Genomic DNA, 24,060 nt, shown 5'->3' with positions numbered 1-24,060 from the left:
GGGAGGAGGCAGAACAGAGGAAGGTGAATGAAAAAGAAATGACCAGGAAAAACTACAGTGCTCATTACCAAATCCATCTACCAATACAAAACCAATTGCCACGCAGTTCCCTGCACTCTGGGCAACTACATACTGTCCAGAACAAAGCATGCTGTTGGCACCTCCAGACTATCAATAATAGTAAGGTATGTGCCCAACACGAGGGAGAGCTGTGAGGGGTAGCACTCTACGGGGCTGGAGTAAGGAATGATGTGCTTCAGGCTGCCTGCCAAAGGCACTGGAAAACTTGACTTTCTGGGTGCTGCCCAAGGATGCTTTTCTTCTGCCTGCAGTACTCTTTGGAGGGCTTTTGTCCAGTTGAGGCTATACTGAGTCAAATGCAGGTGGGAAGTATCCCTGCTCATTCTCCAGCCTCCCCAAGTGGTACTGCTGCTTCCTGATGAAAGTCACTGGGATCCCTCATCACCCTACAGATAAAAGCATCCTGCTCTGCCCATGGGGCTTAACAGAAGTCACTAGAGCCACACGTGAGAGTCTGAGAAAGAAATCATTCCCCTTAGTCCCATAACCCAAAGGTAAGAAAGAGGAAAACAGGAGGCTGCCAGAGGGACTATTCAGGTTTGTCCAGGACCCACTAAAAATGTAAGGATTAGGATGGTCTCCCAAGAAACAGAGGAGAGAAGAGAAAAATTCATAAAGTTTTGACCTCACTCCCTGCTAACAGCCTCATATACCAGAGGTTTTGGAAGTAGAAAAAAGGAGTAAACCAGCACAAAGAAAGGAAGGGACACAAGGGGAAAAAAACCTGAGAAGCTAGTGTCCATTGCACCACTGCAGTGGTGTACCATTTAGCATGAGGACACATACCCAAGGGAAGTAAAGTGTGTATTCATGAACAATGGTCAGGTCTTGCACCACCTTTAGGTTTGCACACACACAATGTATCCCTGAGATGAAACGTACCCCTGCTAGGGCGCTTCCTCCCCAAGAGATGACTGACAAACTGTGGAACAACCACAGAGAAACAATTGCTGTCTTAGTCAAAAGGATTGCAGACAATAGCTGCTAGAAGCATTACTAAATATGTTGATGTTTCATAACAGTTTGATCTCATTGCTGTTTGTGTTTCTGTTTTGTGTGTAGCAGGAACAGCTAGGCAAGGTGATGCTTGCTGCTGTGCAGATCTGCTGCAGCAGAGTTGATTGAGGCTTCCCAGTTCACTTCTTCCAATAGCCTCCCCTCGCTGTGGAGATGTGCTGTAGTGTATTAAGAGTCCAGCTCCCTACAGAAGTACATACAAGGAACTTATACCTTGTCTATATAAAACCTTCAGCTTTCAAACCACTAGCACTGAGTCCAAAGGTAGAAGCAGCAATTTGGCTTCTATGTGTACCGAGACAATTTGACATATTATCTATTTTTAAGAGGATTAAGGCTACCACGTGTCTATCTTAAAGCATCAGCCTGCCTCACAAATACAAACATGCAGTTATAGGGTTTTCAGGGACACATTATCTCACATTATGGTATATGCCAAGGGGTTAATCTAAGTCTTGGAGATATGTTTTGAAACTGGTTTTGCTAAGCCACTGTCATCTAAATATAACTTCGGTTCATAAAAAAAAAATAAAAAAATAAATGCCTTAGGAGTTTCCTCTGAAAAAAATCGCTCTTTGAGGCCATCCTGAGAATTCCTGGAAGTCTTTCATGTGTTCTAAAAATCATCCCTGTGAAGCCCTGCACAGTCATCCCTCCCCACTGCAGGCACCCAGAGAACACAGAGCCTGCATGGCTTCTGCTCCAGTTGCCCCCAGTCCTACAGCCCTTCCCAAACAGAATTAACTCTCTATCCAAATAATTTCCACGTGACTTTGCAAGCTACTTCTTGTAGAGAAAAGCTTAACTGAATTATCACCTCATTCCAAACTAGTTTCTATACAAATAAGAAAGCCCGTGAGCATAACACCTAAATTTATTGAAATGCTTTCTTTCCTGCAGTGGTTGAGAGAGTGCATATTACTTTACAGCAGCTAATACAATTTTGCCCCTGTTCCTACAAAGGACCAACCACGGTTTCTCTCTAAGAGGGAGTGCATCTCTGCGCTCACACAGCTGATATTCTTCCAGGACTCTTTATTACCATTTTCCCTATGATGGCTGCCACAGATGAGCTGTTCTGCACAGATTTTCTGCTCAGTACGGGGGGCTGGGGAGGGGGGCATTAATTATACAGCAAGATGGAGCAGGGCCAGGCAGCCCCTCTGGTGCACCATCTCCTCCATGCACAACCCTCTTTCCTGCTGCTTTGCAGCTACAAGGATCACCTGTTGGTCTTGGCACTTGCCCAAGCTGGGGCCTAGCGGAAATGACAGAATCAGATAGAAATGAGAGCCAGCTCCTATTCCAGCTACGCAAATGAGGGAAATACGAAAACAGACGATGGCGACGTGATCTACTTGCTGCACGTGGGAGCCAAGAGGGGGTGGGGTAGAAGGAAATGGAGAAAGAAGGGGTATACATTGAAAAAAAGAAACAAATGAAAAAACAGAAACTCCCAAAATCCACTAAAAGGAAGCTTTTCTTCCTCCTGTTGTTCTCTTTTCATATTCAGCACAGCAAAAATATTAGGAGAGTTTTTCTCCATCTGAACACCTGCCAAGAGGGAGAACTAGCTACTTTTTTCCTGCTCCTGCTGGAGATGTTAGATGTTTCCATCTCCCATATGAGGTATCTCAAAGGGATATTCAGGTACACAGCAGAAACAATCTGCCTTTTTCAGGCTGGCTCCTCTCTGTACTGTGTGGCGACACACAAACTGTTTCAAGATTTGCGTCAGGAATTCCCTTCTCCCACTACAATGCTCAGCAAAACCTTTTAGTTGATATTTGGGTGAGCTGCAATGTTGTGCAGCAGAAGAATTAAATACCACTCACCTCTCATTTTGTTATTCCAGGCAGAAAAAGCAGCTAAGTAACCCAACAGAAAAGGTAACCATCACTAACAGTATTTAAAGCAGAGGAATGCTGCCTTTTAAATGATAAAAATACAAACTAATTGCACACTGCATTTCCATATGTAGTTTCATATGAGCCCTTGGAATCCATACTTACTCTAAGCAGTAACCATCCTACCATCCAAAATCTCTCATCAAATTTCTCTGGACCCTTGAGCTGAGTGACACCATAAATATATACTCTCTCAAATACCTTATTAGGTTTTAAATGAACTTTTAAGATTTTTTTTGCCCAATAATTTTTAGAAACAATAACAATAAAACAGGAAAAACCTAATTCTGAAAAGGAAGTTTCTCCCTCTCCGAGCAATGGAATGGGTCCCCAGAGCTTCCTTCTTCCTGAGAAACAAGCCATGAATAATCAATATACGGTCCAATTCCTCAATAAGCACCAAGCCTTTAAACACCCAGCATTCAGGAGTCTCTGTAAGTTTGGCCTTTAAACTGTACCACTCTTTGCCCTTCTCTCTCTGGATTCCTGAGCGTTCTGTATTCTGTTCTTTCTAGCAACTAGGCAGGTAAGCAGAAGCAAAATTCGAGCAGTGGGAGCAAGCTGGAGCTAATTTGCACTTTATGAATTATTCAAGTCCTCCCGATTCCTGCACCTGCACTGAGCCAGGAAGCTTGCAAGGAACAGTCATTACTCTTCTCTTGGGTTTGCACAAGCTTGGTTATTGCTCAGATACCTTGTTCTGTAACTAAGGGCTTCAGGTCTTGTATTAAGCAATGGAAATGGGAGAAAAAAAACCCCCTAACCTCATGTTGTCAAACCCTTCTGCTGCCTCAAACCCAAGATAATAAGTTAACCCATTCTGAGGTGAATTGTAGTGTGTATCAGACTGATGCTGAATTCATTTCACATACGCTAATCCAGATCAGAGCATCAGCAGAGAAAGAAGGAATGGGTGGATGAGCTGGTCTTGTCAGACATTTACTCTGCTGCATTAAACTGCACGTTTAAACTTCTCCCTGGCTCAGTAGAAAGTATTTCATGTGCATCAAGTATTTCACATGATAACTTGATCATTAAGGTATCCTTCTCCACAGACATACCATAAATAAATTTTCTCCCTGGCATTCTGGCTATCAGGGGTTAGTTTAATACTATTGGAAGAGCCTATATTGTGCTTGCAACAGGGTGGATTTAACAAGCAAACAGGTCTTTTCCATCTCAATCTACTATTATCTTGGTAAAATGAATGTGACTGCAACTCCAGATATGACCCATGAATCTAGACAGCCATTAGGAACATTTGCAGAGAGCAGATACAAACCAATTAGCACTATGAAAATTTTAAGATAACGATATGTTTTTGAGCTAATATGCTAAGGCGAACAGATCTAAAAGTATTATGCAAATTCAAAGCAGCAAACACCATCTTCACTGTATCTCATGTCCGCAGTTGCACTGAATATCTTTGGGTCTTGTCCTTTATTAACATTGCTGTTACCAACTAGTCTACGGTTAAAAGATCGTCTCATTAATCCCCAGAAGCTAAGCATCATGCTTTGATTGATCCAGTAAAACAGATCTGTGGTAACTGATAATGAAATCTCTTTAATCTCCTCTTCCAAAAAAATGAGTCAAACACGAGTGTTAAGCATTCAGAAAGGTACAGTCAATCCTTATCAAATCTTTGTTTTTCTTCTTTCTATGCCTAAAGAAGTTAATTCATTTTCCCATTGATGCAGAATGCATGATTGGTCTTGTGCTGCTCTTATCGCATTCCTATCCAATAATAGGTACTCTGGCTCCTTTTTTAAGGTATTTTAATCGAGCATGTAAACATGTGTTATTCTTTGATGCTCCTTCATTCAGCATCATTAATCCCCAGCATGAAATCAATAGACTTAAAACTTTTAATCACGTCAAAATGCAACACAGAAATCCACAAATGACTTCAGTTCATCACACACACTGAATAGCCTGCAAATTGGAAACTGTGCCTTCTTTTTGCCTTGGGAATCAGCAAACCCTAAGCTAGTCTTTCACTGAAGTAACATGATTCTTTCTCCAATAATATGCCATTAGGCAAAAAAAAAAAAAAAAAGTTGATAAACAAAACATGGGATTTTCTGTTTGCTCAGTCATCTTTTTTCATCCCTTGTGGTCTCATTGGCCTTATGAGAAACACTTTTTTTACTGCAACCTCTTGACAGTATGTATGTTTAAAAAAACTTTAAAAACAATTACAGTAACTGGGTTACAGAATGTACTGGAGGTGCAAAAGAAGGGAAAAACAGCTTTGTGGTTGTTTATTTTCCCTTTTTAACAGCACACATTGTTTCTCTGCTTAAAAAGAATGCATAAGGGACAACAATCATAGGCCCTTTAAAAATAAAAAAAAGAAGAAAGATAATTAGCTGAACCTTATATATGATTTCCAAAGCCCCTGGGGCATAGGAAGTGACAAGAATATCTTTGATGGGGCAGAAATTGTGGCTGAGATGCAAAAATTAAGGACAATCAGACCCATCCTTTGATTGGCAAAAGGGCAGAAACTGGTAAAACGGGAAAAGGGAAAAAGAGCAGCACAGGACCAATCTAGACAATTGGAATATCATCTTTAATTCTACTACATTAAAAAGCACTGAAAGCTTGCTAATTTGAAGGAAGAAAATACAGTTTGGAAAGTGAAATACATGGAGAAGTGTGGAAACCGGCACACTGAAACCCTGATTTGGGAGACTTCCTAGGTCCATGACCACATTCCCACCCACTGTCCCATGAACAGTCCTAAACAGCATGTCCTTAAACCCATGAGATCCTCCACTGATAATCTGGAGCTTCTCTGGGTACCAACCACAAGGCACGTGTTCACACATGCTCATTCTGGCAACTGCGTGTTTTCCACCCACAGGCAGGGCCACGTCCTGAACATTGTCTACATCTTGCAAAGAAGCCCCAAAAGGCAGGCAGAGTTCTGATGGTGGTAGCACCACAACACCGGCAAGGTGTTGTGTTGCAGTCCTGCAGTCAGGTAATTCACCTAGAGAAGGAGTATCACTCCAGGAATAACCTGGCTATAAGGATGCAGGGTCTTCTGCATAAGTGTCCGTGAAAGTGAGGCTGCTCTCCAACCAGGAATGCAAGAACCATGAGGCTAAAAGTTTGGGCAGAAAAGGGGGATCCTGGCTCCATACTAGAAATCTGGACACAGCTCTCTGAGGGGAATAGCGAAAGCTCTATATCAGTATCCACAACTGTTTCTGGCCTGATGTTGCTCCAGTGAATGGAGCCTACAGTCCCAGTCCTGTCCACATCCAGGCAGGATACAGGTTCTTCTTATCCACTCTCCTTCTCACCCCATGACTTCTGTGCTCCTGTCTATACAACAGTCCATATTCAGCAAGAATAGAGATGAGACACTCCACTGCTCCCCAAGTATCTCTTTTGAGTGGGCCTGCACCAAGGATTCCAATGATTAAAACAACCCTGCGATGCTTGTGCTAAGACCCTACATCTCAGGTCTCCCACTTTGTTGACAAGCTGGTTAACGAAGCCCATCTGCAGAGGTGGCAATATTGCTGTTGCTGCTGCCAGCTTGTTTGTCAAAAGAATCATCTCTGCTCCACGGTTATATAAAAAGGGCTATGCAGATTATCTCTGAGGGAAACTGACACTTTTATTTCCTACTGGTTCTTTCTGTAGTCCATAACTTACCTAACCCAAATGGGCTGTATTCCCACAAAAGCACTTATGACCCCTAGGCCATCAGCGAAGTATACACCTAAACTAGATGGGTAGGGGCTCCTTTTTGGTTGCTCCGGAGACATGCAATTCTCTCCAGTGACTATAAGTATCCAGAGTCTTAGTGACCTCCTGATTTTGCAGTTTTTTCCCACTGAAAGTAATGTTTATGCTCTGAGCTGCATGAAGGAAAAGATGTAGATTAGGGAATTACTTCAAATGCTTTGGCTATCCTAAATGAATTAATTTTTCATTACCTCCTTCATGAAAAAAAACCACAACAAACCAACAAAAAACCCCCCAAAAAACCCCAAAAAACAGTAAAAACCCTGAGGTAAAACTAAAATATGAAATGAAGACATTCCAAACCAGGCAAATAGCAGATCAAGCATATCCTTCTGGCAGTGCTCTTGTTACCAGTAACTTCCTATTCATTATCATCATCATGACTCTTTATTCTTTTCTTAAAAATTATCCAGATTATCTCTGCAAATGTGGGGTTTTTCTCCTGTTTGACAGATGCTAGATTCACTTTCAACTGAAAGCAATCAAATTTTAGGCATAAGGAATACATTTTTTAAAGCCTGTGCTCTGTAGTTAACAAATTTGTCCTGGAGATGAATTGCAAGCACAGACTTGGGCCTCAACATTCTTACTAACTTAATGGGAATCCTAACAAGTCAAACAGTGTACTCTGCACTGTAATGCTTATTTTCTTTTTGAAATGGTGACAAATGAGAACGACTACTTCAAACTAGTCTTACAAATGACAGAAATAAAGCAGAACACTACAAATGTTTGTCTTTGAATAGTGGAGAGTCGAAGCAATCTAAGGTGAAAATGGTGTCCGGCAGGGTAATTCAGATCAGGAAAGTCATCCAACTCCATAGCAGGTTGACCCGAACATAGCCCCAGAGGCAGTGCTACAGCTGCCAGAGAGACAGCTAGCCAAGAAGCTAGCGGAGATGCAAGCCAAGAAGCCAGCCATGAACCCACAGGCCAATAGCAGGAAAGCTATATTCCAGAATTTGGCATCTGGGTCCTCCAGCTGCCAAACATCCCCATCTGGCCAGGCCTGTGGACAAGGTGTTAAAAAGAACAGGGGTAAATTATACAAGAGCAAAAGAAGTACCATTTGCAAGACAACAAGGATGAAGAGGCACGTTGTGCCTGCCAACACATGAAACTCACACATATTATCACTTTGTCCTGGTGGATCAAGGGAGGCAATATGGACAAAATGCTCAACATTTTATAGGAGATGAAGAGTTAGATGTGCATGAACAGAAGCAACAGCCCCAGCCTGTGGCCATCCACAGAGGTCAGCAGATGCAGAAGATTTGTGTGGAATTGCTTTTGAGTAAAACTTAACAGCTTTGAGTAGAACCCAACCAAAAAAAAAAAAAAGGAAAAAGCCTACAAAAAATGTTTCTTCAAGACTTTGTGATCCATCGTTCCTCCATCATCCCAAAAGATATCAAGAATCTAAGAATATTTCTGCACTTTCATAACTAGAATACCATAATTTTGAGTTTAATTTTATGGAAGGATAACTCTCCCAATTCAGTGGAAAAAGACAACTTCAGTAATACAAAATTGAAAAAAACCCTAAATCCAGGTAGGCATAAAATTTAATTCAAATGAAATATATCCACTCATATAGCTGCATTTACTCGTACCCGAATTCACTTCTGACAAGCAGTTACTGTTCCTAAACTGCAACAGTGCCGTATCCCAAGAAACGGGACCAGCTTGAGGAATAATGCCAGTGTCAGCAGTATTAAGCGCAGGGTAAGAATTCATACTTTCAAATAATACACTGACTTACATATTAATCTCATTGATCTAATTTCCACCTTTCACTCTACAGACAGATTCACATGGCCTAGATGGGGTTTGGTAGATACAACTTTCTTGATCGATTTGATCCTTTATTTTAAAAATACATAAAACCCCTATAGTTCTCTTCCAAATTTCTGTTTTTATTAGAATCTATTTCCCTTGCCAAATAATACACTTCAGTCTCATCTCACTCCAGTCACAGTGCACTAACTTTCAGCAGTTTAAAACTGCTACATGAGATTACAGACTTACAGAGTCAACTAGGTTGGAAAAGACCTCTGAGATCACCAAACACCACCTTGTCAACTAGATCATGACACTCAGTGTCACGTCCAGTCTCTTCCTAAACACCTCCAGAGACAATGACTCCACAACTTCCCTGGGCAGCCATTTCAATGCTCAATCACTCCTTCTGTGTAGAACTTCTTCCTAATGTCTAACCTAAACTTCCCCTGGCTCAACCTAAGATCGTGCCCTCTTGTCCTGCTGCTGGTTGCCTGGGAGAAGAGACTGACCCCCACCTGGCTACAACTCCTTTCAGATAGTTGTAGAGAGCAATAAGGTCTCCCCTGAGCTTCCTCTTCTCCAGGTGACTAATGCCATCTTCATATACGTCTCACCATGCATGTTTTTCAGGGGGCCTCATTAGTGGGATCTCATATTCATTACTATGATTTGTGTACACTCTATATGTAAATCCATGAGCAATTTTTTAAGCAAAATATTGACAACATTTAAAAGGAGTAAAAAATTAACAACATAAACTTCCTTCTTGAAAATGCTTTCTGTAGAATGGAAGCTAATATAATTGGTGATTACACAGAATACTATAGTTCATTTCAACTAAATAAGCCTGCATTAAAAATTGTATCTGAAATATACATATATTTTAGAAACACAATATTTTGGGAGACTACTTGGCTCTTCAGAATAATTTCTGAAGTTGCACTGATAATTTCAATCAAATCAAAGAAAATTCTAGGAATTTTTAAAAAATAAATGTATCATTTCAATTTCATAGCCAAGGAAACCTTAAAAGCTTTGTATTGGCTTTAACAGAGAAATTGTTCCTTCTGCTTCTTTGAAAATGTTTGAGTAATAAGATCCTGCAAAATTTAATATAAATATACCAGTTGTAATGTAATTAACTGCAGATTGGAGATAGGAGTAGATTTAGGGAATGATTTCTGTATTTGACTACTCATTAGCAATTTGAAAGTGTAACTGCTCTTAAACATGACTTCTTCCTAATTTTATTATGAAGCTTAACTGGACTTATAAATGTGAAGAATTTGATTTATTCTGCAACTTATTTGCTTGTATTGAATGTGTGAAGTTGTTTTTCCTTCTCCACAGGCACATGAATTACTAAGGATAAATAAAGCAGTGAGTCGATGGGTTTATACCTGTCGCACAATGACTGTGACTCAAAAGGAATCTTCTGAGGGGCCCACAAAACAAACGAAAGGAGGAGGACAAACAAGCAGCAAGAAGACTGAGAGTGGACATTTCATTGCACACTATTTTAAAACCCAGTAAAATAAAAGCAATGAATCCAACAAAACCAGAAACCTATCAGCTTCGGTATGTCCCTGCTGTCACATGACATCATTTCTATTTAGGCAAGTGGGGTGAACCTGAAGGCCCTTATGGCATCACAACACTTGTTGAAACCTCCCAGTCACCCCCACACTGGACTGGCATATAAACTCTGCACCCTAAAGCAGGGCATCTACTAGGCACATTACACAGTAAGGTTCTAAAATTATGCCCTCCTTGAAATAAAAGCAAGGAGATGAGAGCACTTTCTTCACTTTACAGCTTTGCTTGCCAACTGTTTCACGGTAACTGGCAATGGCTCATTATAACACGAGCTACATTGATTCACATTAACTTTGGTACTCAGTTCCAGTAGACTATTATGAACATTTTTAAACTACAGACATTATTAAACATCAGACAAGACAGGGGTGTTTTTTCTGTTCTTGTATTTCAGACATTTGGATTTGGAAGAAAAAACACCACCCTCCCAGCCCCAAAATATAAAACTCAATTGGAAAACTCAACTTTGGACCTTTTCTAGCCACACATATTCCCCCAGTCATGACAAAAACAGGGAAAGAAACCTGAAAAGCACTGCTACTAGACTTTGTCAATAAAACAGAATATTATATAATACACAATAAAATGCTTCATACCTGGAGTTGAAAAAACGAAAAGGGTTAACAGCTGACCTGGCACAGCCCCACATGCTCTCTCTGGAAATTGAACACAGACAATAAGGAATTTTAAGTTACCCTAAACAATCGAAGGGGACTTAGACAAGCTTGAGCAACACTTACTGCAAAGTAAGTAAGGCACATAGCCTCAGTGTGGAAGGCATTTTAGGATTTTCCCATTCACTTAAAACTCTTCTTAAACTGAAACTACTCTGTAGAGGTCCCAGCTAATGATAAAAAAGTCATTAGGAGCTCTGCGATTAATTTGCATGGGAGCAGAGTCAAAGCTTAAGGGTCCACATGTCACTCAAGTCATGATTCTGGATCATAATGGATCATATTTTCTTATTAAAAAATAATCAGTGACCAAGAGGTAAACATTAACAAGAATCTACAGCAGACAGACATTGCACAAAGAGTAAATAGAGGTTGGAGCGAATGTCTGCTCCCAGAATTCTGCTGCATAAGTAATATTAGTCCCAACACATCACTGAAAAAACATAGGCTTTAATGCTTTTTACTTGAAACTGAGACTCCAGGGAAAATAGATAATCTTCTAGAACATTACACAAATATACAGTGTCATAGCTGTATAAACTCCTATGCTGGTTGAGATTTGGACTACGTGGAATGCTCCTCTTCATGGACAAATTCTGATCTACTGCATGTGCTCAAACAAGAAGCATCATATAGCTGGTTTTTGGTTCCACCAGGTTAGGGGGAAAAAAAAGAAAAACCTGTAGAAAGCCAAGAACAGGAATAATCCCTTTAGTCCTTTCTGTAGTTGAGACCTCAAATGTACTATGAAATTAGTCTGAGGCCAACGACCAAGAAACTAGTAAAAATACTGAGTAACAATATGAATCATAAAAAAAGATCTAGTACAGTAGCAGTTGAATGCATTTGCACTGAAAATGTTTTGGATCTTTCATAATGCTCAGGTAAAATAAATGGCCAGGTTGGCACAGTAATTGTTGAAAGTGAAAAGGAAATTTTCAGAGCAACTTCTCTTGATTTATATAATTGTACTTTCTACTGGATGTTGGAAACCTACAAATAATCTATTTTCTCTCTAGATTCTGCACTGCATATTTTGAACTGCTCAGATTGCCTCGCTTCAAGTGTAAATATTTGCTTTCTTTACTGTTTTTGCCAGTTGTTAGATGCTAGATTTCCGATAATGACAGAAATATGCTATGTAGATGACAAAATGACGTAAGGAATTTTTGAAGTCTAAGTTATTAGCTCTACCACTGCCCGACACAGGTTTTTTTCCGAAATTGTTTTTCCACTCTTCATGTAGAGTCTCTTTCTTCTCAGAAACATATCTCAGGTACCTGTCCCACAGTATTATAGAATCATAGAATATGCTGAGTTGGAAGAGATGCACAAGGATCATCAAGTCCAACCCTTAAACCCTGCGCAGAACGGTTAAACTCTGCCCAAGAGTCACACCATGTGCCTGAGAGCATTGTCCAAATGCTTCTTAACTCTGTCAGCCTTGGTGCTGTGACCACTCCCCTGGGGAGCTTGTTCCAGTGCCCAAACACCCTCTGGGTGAAGAACCTTTTTCTAATATCCAACCTAAACCTTCCCTGACACAACTTCAGGCCATTCCCTCAGGTCCTGTCACTGGTCACCAGAGAGAAGAGATCAGTGTCTGCCCCTGCTCTTCCCGTCAAGAGGAAGTTGTAACTGCAATGAGGTCCCCCCTCAGTCTCCTCTTCTCCAGGTTGAACAGACCAAGTCACCTCAGGTACAGTTTTTATTTCACAGTTGTGTCAGTACCTAATCAAAGGGCACTGGGACAAAATCTCCCCTGCCCCATCAGCCCTCAACTGAAAGCAATATGCACTGGAAAAGTGGTAACTGAAAACCAAAACACTGACTGTTCTCTTCCATGTCAATTAATTTATAATCACCTCTGTGTCTTACTGGAAAATTATTTATTCCTACAGCTGATATAAACAATAGATCATTCAGAAGTCATAACTCTAAATTTTGTACACTTCTTTTCATATAGGACCCTTTTTAACAACTAAGCAATAGAGTAGACAAAATAGACTTGTTGAGGTATTTTCATGCTGAATCTTTGTCAGTGGGAAATTTAGCAGACAACTAAAACTCTGCTTAGAACTTACGGTATCCACACACTGAAGGAAAAGACACCCAGACATTATCCAATCAACCTCACAAACACCTAACACTTATTATGTTCCTCTCTCTTTGGCATGAAAGCCAAAGGGCTGTGGCCTCCCATCCAGTTTCTGCTCCAATCAAGAAATCATGGGGAGAAATAGCCAACCCTTGTCTTTGGGGCTTGAAATTTATCTGTGCTAAGAAAATGACTAAAACACATCTAACAACAGGTAATCAGCACAAAAGGGATCTTCCCAATCCAAAATAAGTGTAAGAGGAAAAACAAGAGATAAAGGACCACTCCTGGATCTCTCCTTGCATACAAATGTAGGTGTCTAGCTTCCTGAGTTACTGCTGCAACCACTAGTTTTTTATGCCATAGGAGGGTGGCTGCACCATTGCTGCTGCTGGCTGTTGCATTTTTAAACAGTGATGGCTATCAGGAAGAGGAAGAGCATGATCTGGGTTTTACAATAGGTAGAAATAGGTAAGCTCAGAACAAAGTACTTGATCTCTTGATTTTCACAGTGGGAAAACTGGGAACGTGAGCCACTCTTTTTTTTCCGAACTGTATTTTAATGAACAACTACAGGTTAGAAGCCCAAGCCCCAAAGAGAGCAGAGAAGACTCAAGGCCAAATACCTACCTAGGAGGTCAGTGGAGACAGTTCTAGGAAGCTGGCTGCTCTGCAGCTGAAATTCAAAGCCTTTAACTCTGTGCTATCTTGTGGGAGTTTTGAATGCCTTGTGAAACACTGCTGGAGCTGATCACGTATTTCATAACCTCACAAACATCTCCACCAGACCTCCCCCAAAGCAGGCAATCTGCATCTTGTCTCAAGTGCCCGTGCTATTATGGCTCACCTTGGTCCTGAGTACCTGCAGTACTTCACACATGTTGCAAACATTTGGGGATAGTGGTACCTCTATGCCATTGACAAGGATGTACCAGTTATAGAACTGCGTGTACTTGGTAGTTTCTTTCAAGCAAGAGGAAATCCACATTTCATTATTCTGACTATGCCTTAGTTGTGGCTAACAATCTCAGAAATGATGTGGTGATATGGACAACAAGCAGTTCCGAAGTGGAAGTACTGAGTGAAAAGGGAATCAACCTGTTCAGTGGGATAAATAATTTTCAGCAAATCATTTATTATACAACATTACCCTGCTACTGTGCTTTTGAAACTTTTATGATTGAGATTTCAGTCATTATTCCAGTTCCTCCTGTGAATTGTTTGACTCTTTGGCCCTGACAAGCAACAGATTACAGAAACAGCAGTGGTCATCAGTTCTTAAGATAAACACCATGGTGCCTTCTATGTCTATCTGACAGCACTGTGTGTCCCTGATTTATCATGCATTATCCCAGTCCTGTGCTAAATATTGTACTTTTCATGCAAATAATTGAGAGAGGCATTTTGACAAGACTGAGACTGCTGACTTTTAACATGTAAATAAATCAAGTATTTTAGTGCCTGATGTCAGCTTCTGGTCATTTCCAGCTTAATTTATTTTTCAGGCTCTGTTTGCAATGCTGGGCTTTTCTGCCAGCAGCAGATACTCTATACGGGCCTTAGGATGAGCACCTTCTAGGGCAGTGTCTGACCTCAGTACCTGCAAGCCTGCCCCATGACACCCGATTGAGTGACACAGGCTAGGCAAGAGAGTTTTGGCCTTTGCTGCCTCCTCTGATCCACCCTGGTCTCTTCCTTATTTTCTTCCTGCCTCAGCTTTCATATTTTCTTGCACCACTGTATCCTGTGGCAAGTCAGTATATCTCAGAAGGACAAATAAAGAAAAACATGACCCAAAACTTCATCCTTGATGCATGTTTTGTCACAGCTCTAACGATGGAGGTGTACAGTTTGACTCTGAAATCTGTGACCATCATTACTCAGGATTAGATGCTAAAATATCAGTCACTGTGCTGCTTTAGTCTTTGTTTCAGCTTTCACTTCCTTTCATTTTGACTAGAGTAATTTCACGTGTATGGTGATTTTATGCTCCAAGTATCCTTTCTGTGATGTATTCAAAATAGTAACACTCATGTCCTAAGTCACAAACACATGGACAATGACAACTCCTTGGCACTCAGGCTCAGCACAAAAAACTCTTCTGTACCCATCATCCAGGAACTTCCTTTCATTTCTGTTTTATTTCCAGCCCAAAAAGAACTTGCTGTGAGAAATGAGGTTGAGGTGGAGTCACTTCTAGTCACAGAGAATTGAACTAATAGACAGGAAAATCTAGCACAATCTTTTCCCATTATGCAGGAAGAAGGAAAACGGCAGAAAAAAATGTAGGTTGGTGGCTTTTTTTTTTAATCCCTGTATTTACATGCTCATTCAATTTTGTCTTGCTGAACAGTGTTTGTCTCTTAATAGTTCCCCTCCTTTGCATGCGTTTTACATATCTGTGACCTACACAACTTTTGTAGTTTGCGTGCATTGATCTAAATAGGACAATTTTTCCATAAATCAGTATAAGCACTGTTATTAAGATTTAATTGTGCTGCATATTTGTCTGTCACAAAATCACAGGAACTGCCTTATGCAAAAGGAAAGATAAAAACTTATCTGATCTAGATAATGAAAAAAAGAAGTAATTTTGGCTCAAGTGACAGCAGAGGACAATGCTCTTTCTTTTTCTTATCAGTAAGCCAAGGCAGCCGTTCAATGAGGTAGTTTCATTGTGGCTTTTTCTGGCAGTGTTCTGCTATCTAATCCACACCTCTAAGTATTTGCTACAGCCCTGAATTTCTAAAGACACACAGCTCTGCCCCTGCTTTTTGCGCTCATTTAGAAAGAAAAAACATAAAAAGTTGAATAACGAATCACTGGGGGAACAGATACCAAATAGGTGTACAAACTGCTAACTGGGTAGCAGTAATTCATAACGTTATTTATAATTCCTTCTTCAGTGTCATGCTCTTCAAGCAACTATAGAATGTCTACTTTCCTCTCCATAAAATGCATTTCACATATCTGACAACTAATGACTCTGGAGCAACACACTGTAGTGGATTAAGCAGGAGAGTAAGAGGCAGACGTTCCTGATATCAGCTCATTCTCTGCTCTGCTGCATGGCCTTGAGCTAGTCGCTAACCTGTGGATAATTATAATATCTGAACACACAGGGGACCTGTACAATTTAATTAGTTAATGTTTGCAAAGCACTCCAAAGATAAAAAGTGTTATGTGAATGATAATCATAAGCTATTGTTTTGTGGCAATTTATTCCAAAGCAAATTTGTGTAAACATGTTTAGAAATGTTAATTTCAATAATGGCAAAGTTTGGTAACTACCTTGAAATGATTGGCATTTCACAGAGTAAAATTTAAATTAATTAACAAATCTAATTTATTTCTGAGAAGATATTTATATGTGAATTCAATATAGACACTAAACTGAAGCTGGGAAACAAGAGTTTAGAAAATTTGCTTGTGATGTATAAAGGAAATGAAAGAGACATACAGAAGGTATCAATGAATACACATTGCAAATAATTCTCTCTTTGCATCATACTGGTTCCAAAAATAGCCCAACTATTGAGTTACTGGTTTTCTTTTTAGCATCCAGACTTCTGTTACAGTTTCAGGATTAATCATTAGACCAAACAAAGTTGATGGTAAAACTCCTCTGGACTTTAACAGAAGCAGGATTCCTTAGTTCTTTCAGCTTATGCACTTAAATATTTTTCTCAAAAGGAGAATATTACTTCTAGCAATGGTGGGGTAAAATACGTATTTAAGAGCAATGGCCACCCCTTCTAAGTGATTCAAGAGAAGAGACATCCTAATGGCAATATGGCCTTGTTCTACAATCATCTACTCAATAGTCATGGAAACTTACTCTTACAAGGGAAATGGGAAAACATGATTTTGTGTAGACCAAGCACTTTTATTTTCAAATTAGCTTTCTTCAGTGAACAATTTGACAATACCCCTATCCCTGTCACTTAAGCAATAATAGTCCTTTTAAAGTAGGCAGTGATGTCAACTTCTTTGAAGAAGATGCTTTTGATTTACAGTTGTCATTCACCTAGCCCTTGTTCCTTGTGGTTGCTGGCTGACGGGAAATCTGTTATCCTGGCAAAAGGCTCTGGAACATATATCAAAAAATGTTCACACCAAAAATACTAGTGCATGCACAGAATGGCATCCTTTGATTTTACTAACCGTCAAATTATTAAACTTTGCTTTTGTCAAATATCACATATTCACAAAAAAAAAAAAAAAGAAAAAGAACCTTTTTAGAATAATATAAATTCATTGGATTACTGAAACCCAAGATTCATACTTAGTGCCCAAAAGAGCAATTCCCAAAGGTATATAGGTCTTTCAAGGTCTTGGATAGAAGTCTTTAATATAGCTTTAGGCACATTAATTTTTTATATACAAGCAGACGTTTCTGAGAATTCAGATTCTGCTAGGAAGCAGTTTGTAAAATGCCATATAAACACACTGTAGAAGAAGTCAGTAGTTCTTCAGTGAGTTATCTGAACTGCATGTAGGTAGCAGAAACTTCCCCTATAGTAGTTGCACGAAGCCAAAGCTTACATGTACTAGCTCAATTTTTTCTTAAGTCACAGACTTCCAGAATGGCCTCAGAAAATAACATAGAGGGGGTTTCCTCATATGTATCTTCAGCCATTTGAGATTTTATCACTCTCCTGAAACCACTTGTCCAGGTTTCTTTATAGCTGCTGGGGAAGACGGACTCCTCCAAAAGGTGATCACAACTGATGAGATGACTGGAGTATGCATCTCTCTCCACTGAGGAAATCCAAAATACTTGAGTCTAACTTTTAGATAGATTGCATTGGGAGAGATGAACTTTGCTGCAAAGTTATGTCCAAATTGGACAGTCCAGCATTGCCCACAAGTTGCCTAAGCTAGACACACAGCACACGTCTGCCAGTTCAATGGTGCCCTTGGGTTATTAGCCAGCTTCCAACCCAGCAACACTTTTCACTGCAGAAATCTCTTCTTTTCTGCCACAGGATACTTATTTGAGACTTCTGCCAAAAAATAAAACAGAACTGGAAGAGAAAATCCCTGAAACAATGACACAGTGGGAGCATCAACCATAATACAGATAACTGCCTGCCTTGTAGGGCTCTACACCACCAGTGTCTTTCATTTACATATCTGCATACATACCTCTCTCTCAGTGTTTATTAAGCCAGTTCAATTTGTAGAGTGACTCCGAAGGAGGCCAAGGAGAAGCCCTAAAACACGTAACAGCCTATGGGGAGGTGGGAGGCCCACAGACAGTTCTTTTTGAGTATGTGGTCCAATTTTCTTCCAAGAGGATTCCAGTAACTATGCAATCTTCTGCTCTAAAGTCTTACTGCAATGGAAAAATGAATCCCAGACTTGGGAATGCTTTATGAGAAAAGTAAAATTGAAATTGACGTATTCCCACAATTTCACTTTAGACCACTTAGCATTCTCCAGTGAAAAAATCCTTTATTGAGGCAATTCTGGACCACTACGAGTCAACTGTCCATCTGTAAAACCAGCATCCAGTTGTGTGCCAGTTTTAAAATGAGCATTTTTTCACGGAGGGTGGATGTACCAGAAGAGAGAGAGGTGAAGTACACATAAGTACTGCCAAAACAACCTTGTTAAAGTTTCTTGGAGACTCAGGACAAAGTCTTTTGTCGGCAAGTGGAAGAAAAACTGAGGTGAAAGTTCCTTATAATGAATAGCACAATAGCAGCAATGCTTGCAGCTGAAGCAGGAAAGCAGGCTATATCAGTGCAGAAAATGAACAGTTGATGGAAACACAGATACAAACTTCAAAAGAGATAAAAATAAGCCACAAAAGTTGATTTACATTTAAGAAGAGGAGGGAGACAAAAAGAGATCTAGGGTAAAAAAATTAAGACTTGAAAAAACATATACTAATTTAAGAGAGTACATTGGTATGGTGTCTATGCTGTCTGTCTGCTGTGGAATTTCTTTTTCACTAGTGTAGTATCAAAAACCAACTCCTACTGTATTGCAGTAATAGAAGCCAGTGAATTTAAAAATAAAGTGAGATGATCACATTAGCATCCATGTATCAATCACATAAAGCAGCCAAAGAGAACAAGGGTGGGGTCAAAGTCCCTAATCTCATTTTCATACAAGCACTCAGAGGCACCCAGCTCAGCACAAAGAAGAGTTCCCGTTAAAGGTCACAGCAGTCACATACAAATGACAAATTCCATTTCTCTAAATTAACTGCAGCTATAACTACAAGTAGCCAGGATTTCCTCTCTGAATTTTCTGTCTCTCCCTTACCCCAGAAAAGCAATATGCTACCTGAAGCATCATCAGTTTATATGCAAAGTTCCTCTTTTCCTTGACATTTGAAAGAAAGAACGGTAACATTAAAGGAGTTCCCTCCACCTACAACACCTAAGGAGAAAAAAGTCTAGAGATAAAGAGGAATTTCTGGATCTCTGAATTTTTACCAATATATTGATCAAAAGTTCATACTAAAAATCACCCTCTGCCTCTCCTGCTTCTGCCCTCAGCCTCTGCACACAGGAGACCTTAAGTTGTGCATATTCATAGAGAGAGATCTGCATGCTGTAAAATAATGCATTTTATCACACAAGTGTGCAGGGAAATAAGGAGATGAATGCTCTGTTCAGGGTTTGCATTACTACATACCATGGAGATGGCTCCTGAGCCCCAGTGCATCAGAGCAGCCTAGGGATGGAAGGGCTGCCAGGCCGAGGAAACAGCTTGTTGCCTCTGTGGGGGACCCTTAAAAAGTTTTACTGGTCTTCTAGGGATTGACTAATGCCTTCTCTTGGCTTCATAAAGATTTCTAGAGCATATCTGAGATTTGACGCTGAATATAATGATGCTATTCTTGCTGTGCAATTAGCGTCAGTGGTGTCAGGCACATAGAGGCAAATCTGCTCTTTGTTAGAGAGCTACATGTCAAAGTGAGTTTGTAAAACGCGCTACAAAAAGGATGAAATGCTGCTTACAATGCAAAGCCCACTGAAATCTCCATAATGCTGCAATATTTATTATCAGCCAGAGCATGATCTGAGATTAATAAATTGTTCTTAGTCCATATTTCCCAAGGCATAGGAACTGCCATAAAGCAGCACTGTCAGATGAAGAAATTTCACCAAAGTACCGTCTGAAATAATGACTTTGTTTATCTATAACTTTACATTATTGATTGGTTTTGTTGAACTGAAGAAGGACTGTGAAGTCATTCCAAAAGAACTACTAAGAGACAAGTCCTGAAGCTCAGTCAATATAAAGCTAGCAGCAAGAATGCAATTTCCCTGAGAAAAAATAGTCATACTTGGTTATTTTACAAATATGCAAGCAAATTACATTCTGTTTGTGTAAATAAGAACTAATGCCAAACATGTGGTTCTCAGTGTTTCATTGTCACAATTTTTACTGCTAAGAATTTTGTTCTTGCAAGACTACAGTGGACCTGAAACAAAGCAGCAACACAGGTGGATGCCTTCCAGGTTCAGAGGACATGAAAAGCAAAGCTTTCATGCAGGCATTCCAAACTGACCTGTGACCCAGCCACGTAAGTATAATTTCCAAGACAAAAAGCTTAAAAATGGCTGTATTAAAACAGCAGTTTCTCCCCAAAAACTGACTAGCTGATTTCCTTCAGCTTGTGGTTACAACCTTGGCTAACTCCACCTAGCAGACTTAGATTAAAGACAAAAAGCTGGAGCATTCAGTATGATCCTGTCACTACCAGCTTCTGGCACGCTGACTCCTCAGTCAGGCACTGTGGATTGCTGTACCCTCACCTCACACTAGAGATCTGCAGTGCTGACGTGTGTCCCAGGCAGCTGTCTGCACTGCCTGCGGTCAATGGAGAGGAATGGGTGCTCACAGGATGGACTCCTTCTCTCTCTCCCTAAATTAGACAGCTAGAATAGGTCAAAAGAATTACCATCTGAACACACCAACTGCTCTCCGTCCCATAAGCAGGGAGGTGAGATAACCAGCTTGGATGCAGATACCTATGTAGGCAACACGAATCCTGAATGCACAGGGAAAGTCAGGAAGCAAGGGAAGGCAAGGCACCAAGGCAATCCCCAGAGCCCCACACACGGTATGAGGGGCTACACAGGATCAACACAAAGCAAATGCCCACCACGGGATAGTGAAATCCCCACATGGTTTGAAATCCCTTACTTCTCTTGGAGAATAGGTGGCAATAGGCAAATATATATACATACATATATATATTTATAATCCTTATGCAGAATAACTTAATATATGTCCAAAAACCAACCAGGAAAAGGTCAACTGTTGCCTTGCACCTGCTACTAGCATCTACAAACTAGGCTTGGTATTGTGTCTAACAAAGCCAAGCCCGCACAACAGTAACTGGTACTGAAGGAAAGGATGCTGCCATCCCTTTGGAAGTGCCATGCTGTACCTCCCAGCCAGTACACGCAAGAAACTATTTTTTGTTGTTAACTGTGTAACTATTCACAATAGTTTACAGGCTCACTTAGAGAAGAACACACTCTGTGGGACTGTTGTCTATACTCGAAGCCAGCCTGCCTTGCCTCACTTGGGCACTTGGCCTGGACCTATGTTTTACTGACTACTGAAGTAGTCTTACTATGCACATCCCTGTGCTGCCCAGTTATTCAGCAGAACAGTAGGTGCCTTTCGACATCCTCAGAGGAAATTCCCATCTGCTAAGTTTAGATACTGAAATTGAGTACACAGGATCTCCCTTTGGAAGGCTTCAAAGGCACTTTCCTTTCTGAAACAAAGGTATGCAGAATGTGGACTTCTTTTTCAGTGGACTCTTTTGCTAAACATCTAATATTAAGGTACGTATTAGACGCCTAAAATCAGAATAGAGCCTGCCTGTAGGGTACAATATTGCAGATCAAGAAAGAAATGGATTGAGTGAAGTTGGTGTAATGCGCCAACATTCCTTTTCAGCTCAGCAGCTGTATGTGTGGTGTCTGTGATTGAGAATGAAGTAAAGACGACAAATTGCATATCACAGTCAAATTAGATTTTCCTAATGGGGCTTTTGAGATAAACTAACAGATTACTGTTTAAATAAAACCTGTAACAAGGATGAGTTGATGTTATATTATTAAATTTCTTAATTTAATTCTGAAGCTCCAGAGCCAGCCAAGTAATATTCAACGCATTACCTTCACAAACTGTGGAATGCACTGTAGAAAAGCTAAAAAAGCTTTTCATGGTTTGACCAATTCTCTTAAGTGTTCAAGCAATATCCATCACAGAGAACAGTATCTGCTTGCCAGTAATATATCAAAATTATTTGCTAGTGCTCCATGCTTCCTTTTTTCATTAATTAGAAAGAACCACTTAGTGCAAAATCATGCTAGGTTGTTTATTTTTCTGGCTTATTATGTGTGCTGTAATCTGAGAACAAAATACTCAGCACTTCAGGGCCTAGTGTCACAACAAGCGAATTCAAAGTACATAAGGGACCTGTCTCTCAAGCAATAATGTCACTGAGAAACCTTCACAAAGAAACCTTCCCTTCTTTTATAACGGTAGGAGGGGAGCCTGCTAATCACGAGAGCCAACACCTTGCATTTCCTTGCCCATAAAAACATCTCTTCCTTCTTAAGGATAATATAGGTTTGAGGTTCACAGTTACTGTGCCTGGGTAGAAGATCAATTAGTATATGTCTGGTGAAAACACACACAAAAAAAAGGCAGTTCCTCCTCAAACATGGTTTAGGAATGTCAGTGGTTTTGGCTACTGATGTCCAGGAAAACAAAGAAAAAAGGGTTTAGAGACATTTAAAATGTGTCCATAATAATTTATAAAATAACAATGTCTAATGGCCTTTATTATATGCATTTTTCTTTAATAATGTCCAGAATACCCACATTTTGAACCTCTCAGATAAAGTAATGGGTTTTGTGGGTCTAGCACAGGCTTCAGTGCCTGGAGGCTCTAGTTCTATTTCCAGCTCTGTTTCAGAGGTACAGGGTGACCTTTACGCATAACCTCATTTTCCTCACCTATAAAATGGGGATATTAATACTTATTTACCTCACAGTTGGTTCCCTTCCAGCTGCTACAGTGACTGAACAAGCTCATATATCTACAGAATTGCTAATGTTCATGATAAACTGTTTCTTTTTTTTCAAACAAGCAATGCAGACACTAAATTGAGAACTTATTTGTCCGTCCAGTTAGTAAAGTACACAGAAAAATAACTGCAATGGAAAAACCGTTCAAAGACACTCACTAATTTTCTTCCAAAAACACTGTCCCTTCAGGAGAAATGTAGCTAGTTCCTGTCTGATAGCAACTAGAATCCACTTCTTGATGCTGCTTTTAATCAAGAAAAAAATTTCATGGTTTTTAAGTGGAAATCTAACCTGATCTCCCTTTGGAGAGGATAGAAAACCACTGTAAGCTTTGCAAGTAAATAAAGGGGAAGAAACAATTTCAATTTCAAACTCAACCTAATAATGAGGGCAAAGAGAAGGAAAGGAAAAGACAATGAGAGATGAGAGATATAGTCATCTCTTCCTGAAGGGAACAAAGCTACATGGAAGAGATGCTGGCAGGTATGCAGCCCGCAGCCGAGAGGACACCCCTGTGGCACCGGTGCCTCCATCAGCCTGGGAACACCTCAGCAACACTCATCTTGCTCTGGGAATATGATACTTACTCTTGTACTGCTCTGGCTATGGAGAGCGCTGTAGATCCAGTTTCATTAACGCTATCTAAGGTCACATTTGGCAGGTCGTCATCATCACTGTCACTTTTAATTTGTCTGGGAGATAGGCCTCGGGGGTCCATTTGTGCTGGAAAGAGACATATAACGGATTAATATGAGCGTGCTGAAATTAATCTTGTCCCAGAACAACATCAGGGCGCACAACACATCCGCCTGCTCTGGCCAGGTAGCATTGCTTGTGCTGAGCTTCCCAAATCAGGTGACAGGTGGGCAAAGTCATCCAGCGGTGCCACAGCTGGGTGCAAGCACTACCAGCGCATACAGGTGTGTGAATTCACAAAGGCTACGCCAGTGTACTTGGCAGTACTGAAATACAAGTGTACATGCAACATCCAACAAAAACTCAGGTTACTCTCAAGTTACTTACTTTTCCTATCTTCAGAAAGTGAAGGGAAAGGGCTACATCT

At 40.3% G+C, this 24,060-nt stretch overlaps 1 protein-coding gene across 6 annotated transcripts in view; it reads right to left on the bottom strand.

Moving 5' to 3' along the window:
- Positions 1 to 24,060, bottom strand: part of KLF12 (Kruppel like factor 12) — a 245,234-nt gene that overhangs the window by 53,000 nt on the left and 168,174 nt on the right. For 5 of the 6 annotated variants that reach the window (XM_032678675.1, XM_032678681.1, XM_032678677.1 and 2 more), the window contains exons 5-6: positions 23,585 to 23,720; positions 10,745 to 10,804 (exon numbers count right to left, since the gene is read on the bottom strand). In XM_032678675.1, the coding sequence (XP_032534566.1) occupies positions 10,745 to 10,804; positions 23,585 to 23,720 (196 nt within the window). The remainder of the gene's footprint in view (positions 1 to 10,744; positions 10,805 to 23,584; positions 23,721 to 24,060) is intronic. The other variant, XM_032678680.1, reaches the window with a different exon arrangement.

Source organism: Chiroxiphia lanceolata, chromosome 2, assembly GCF_009829145.1.
Source record: "Chiroxiphia lanceolata isolate bChiLan1 chromosome 2, bChiLan1.pri, whole genome shotgun sequence".
Classification (NCBI taxonomy): domain Eukaryota; kingdom Metazoa; phylum Chordata; class Aves; order Passeriformes; family Pipridae; genus Chiroxiphia; species Chiroxiphia lanceolata.
Note: the sequence above shows the minus strand (reverse complement) of the source record. Positions and strands in the feature narration are given on the sequence as shown.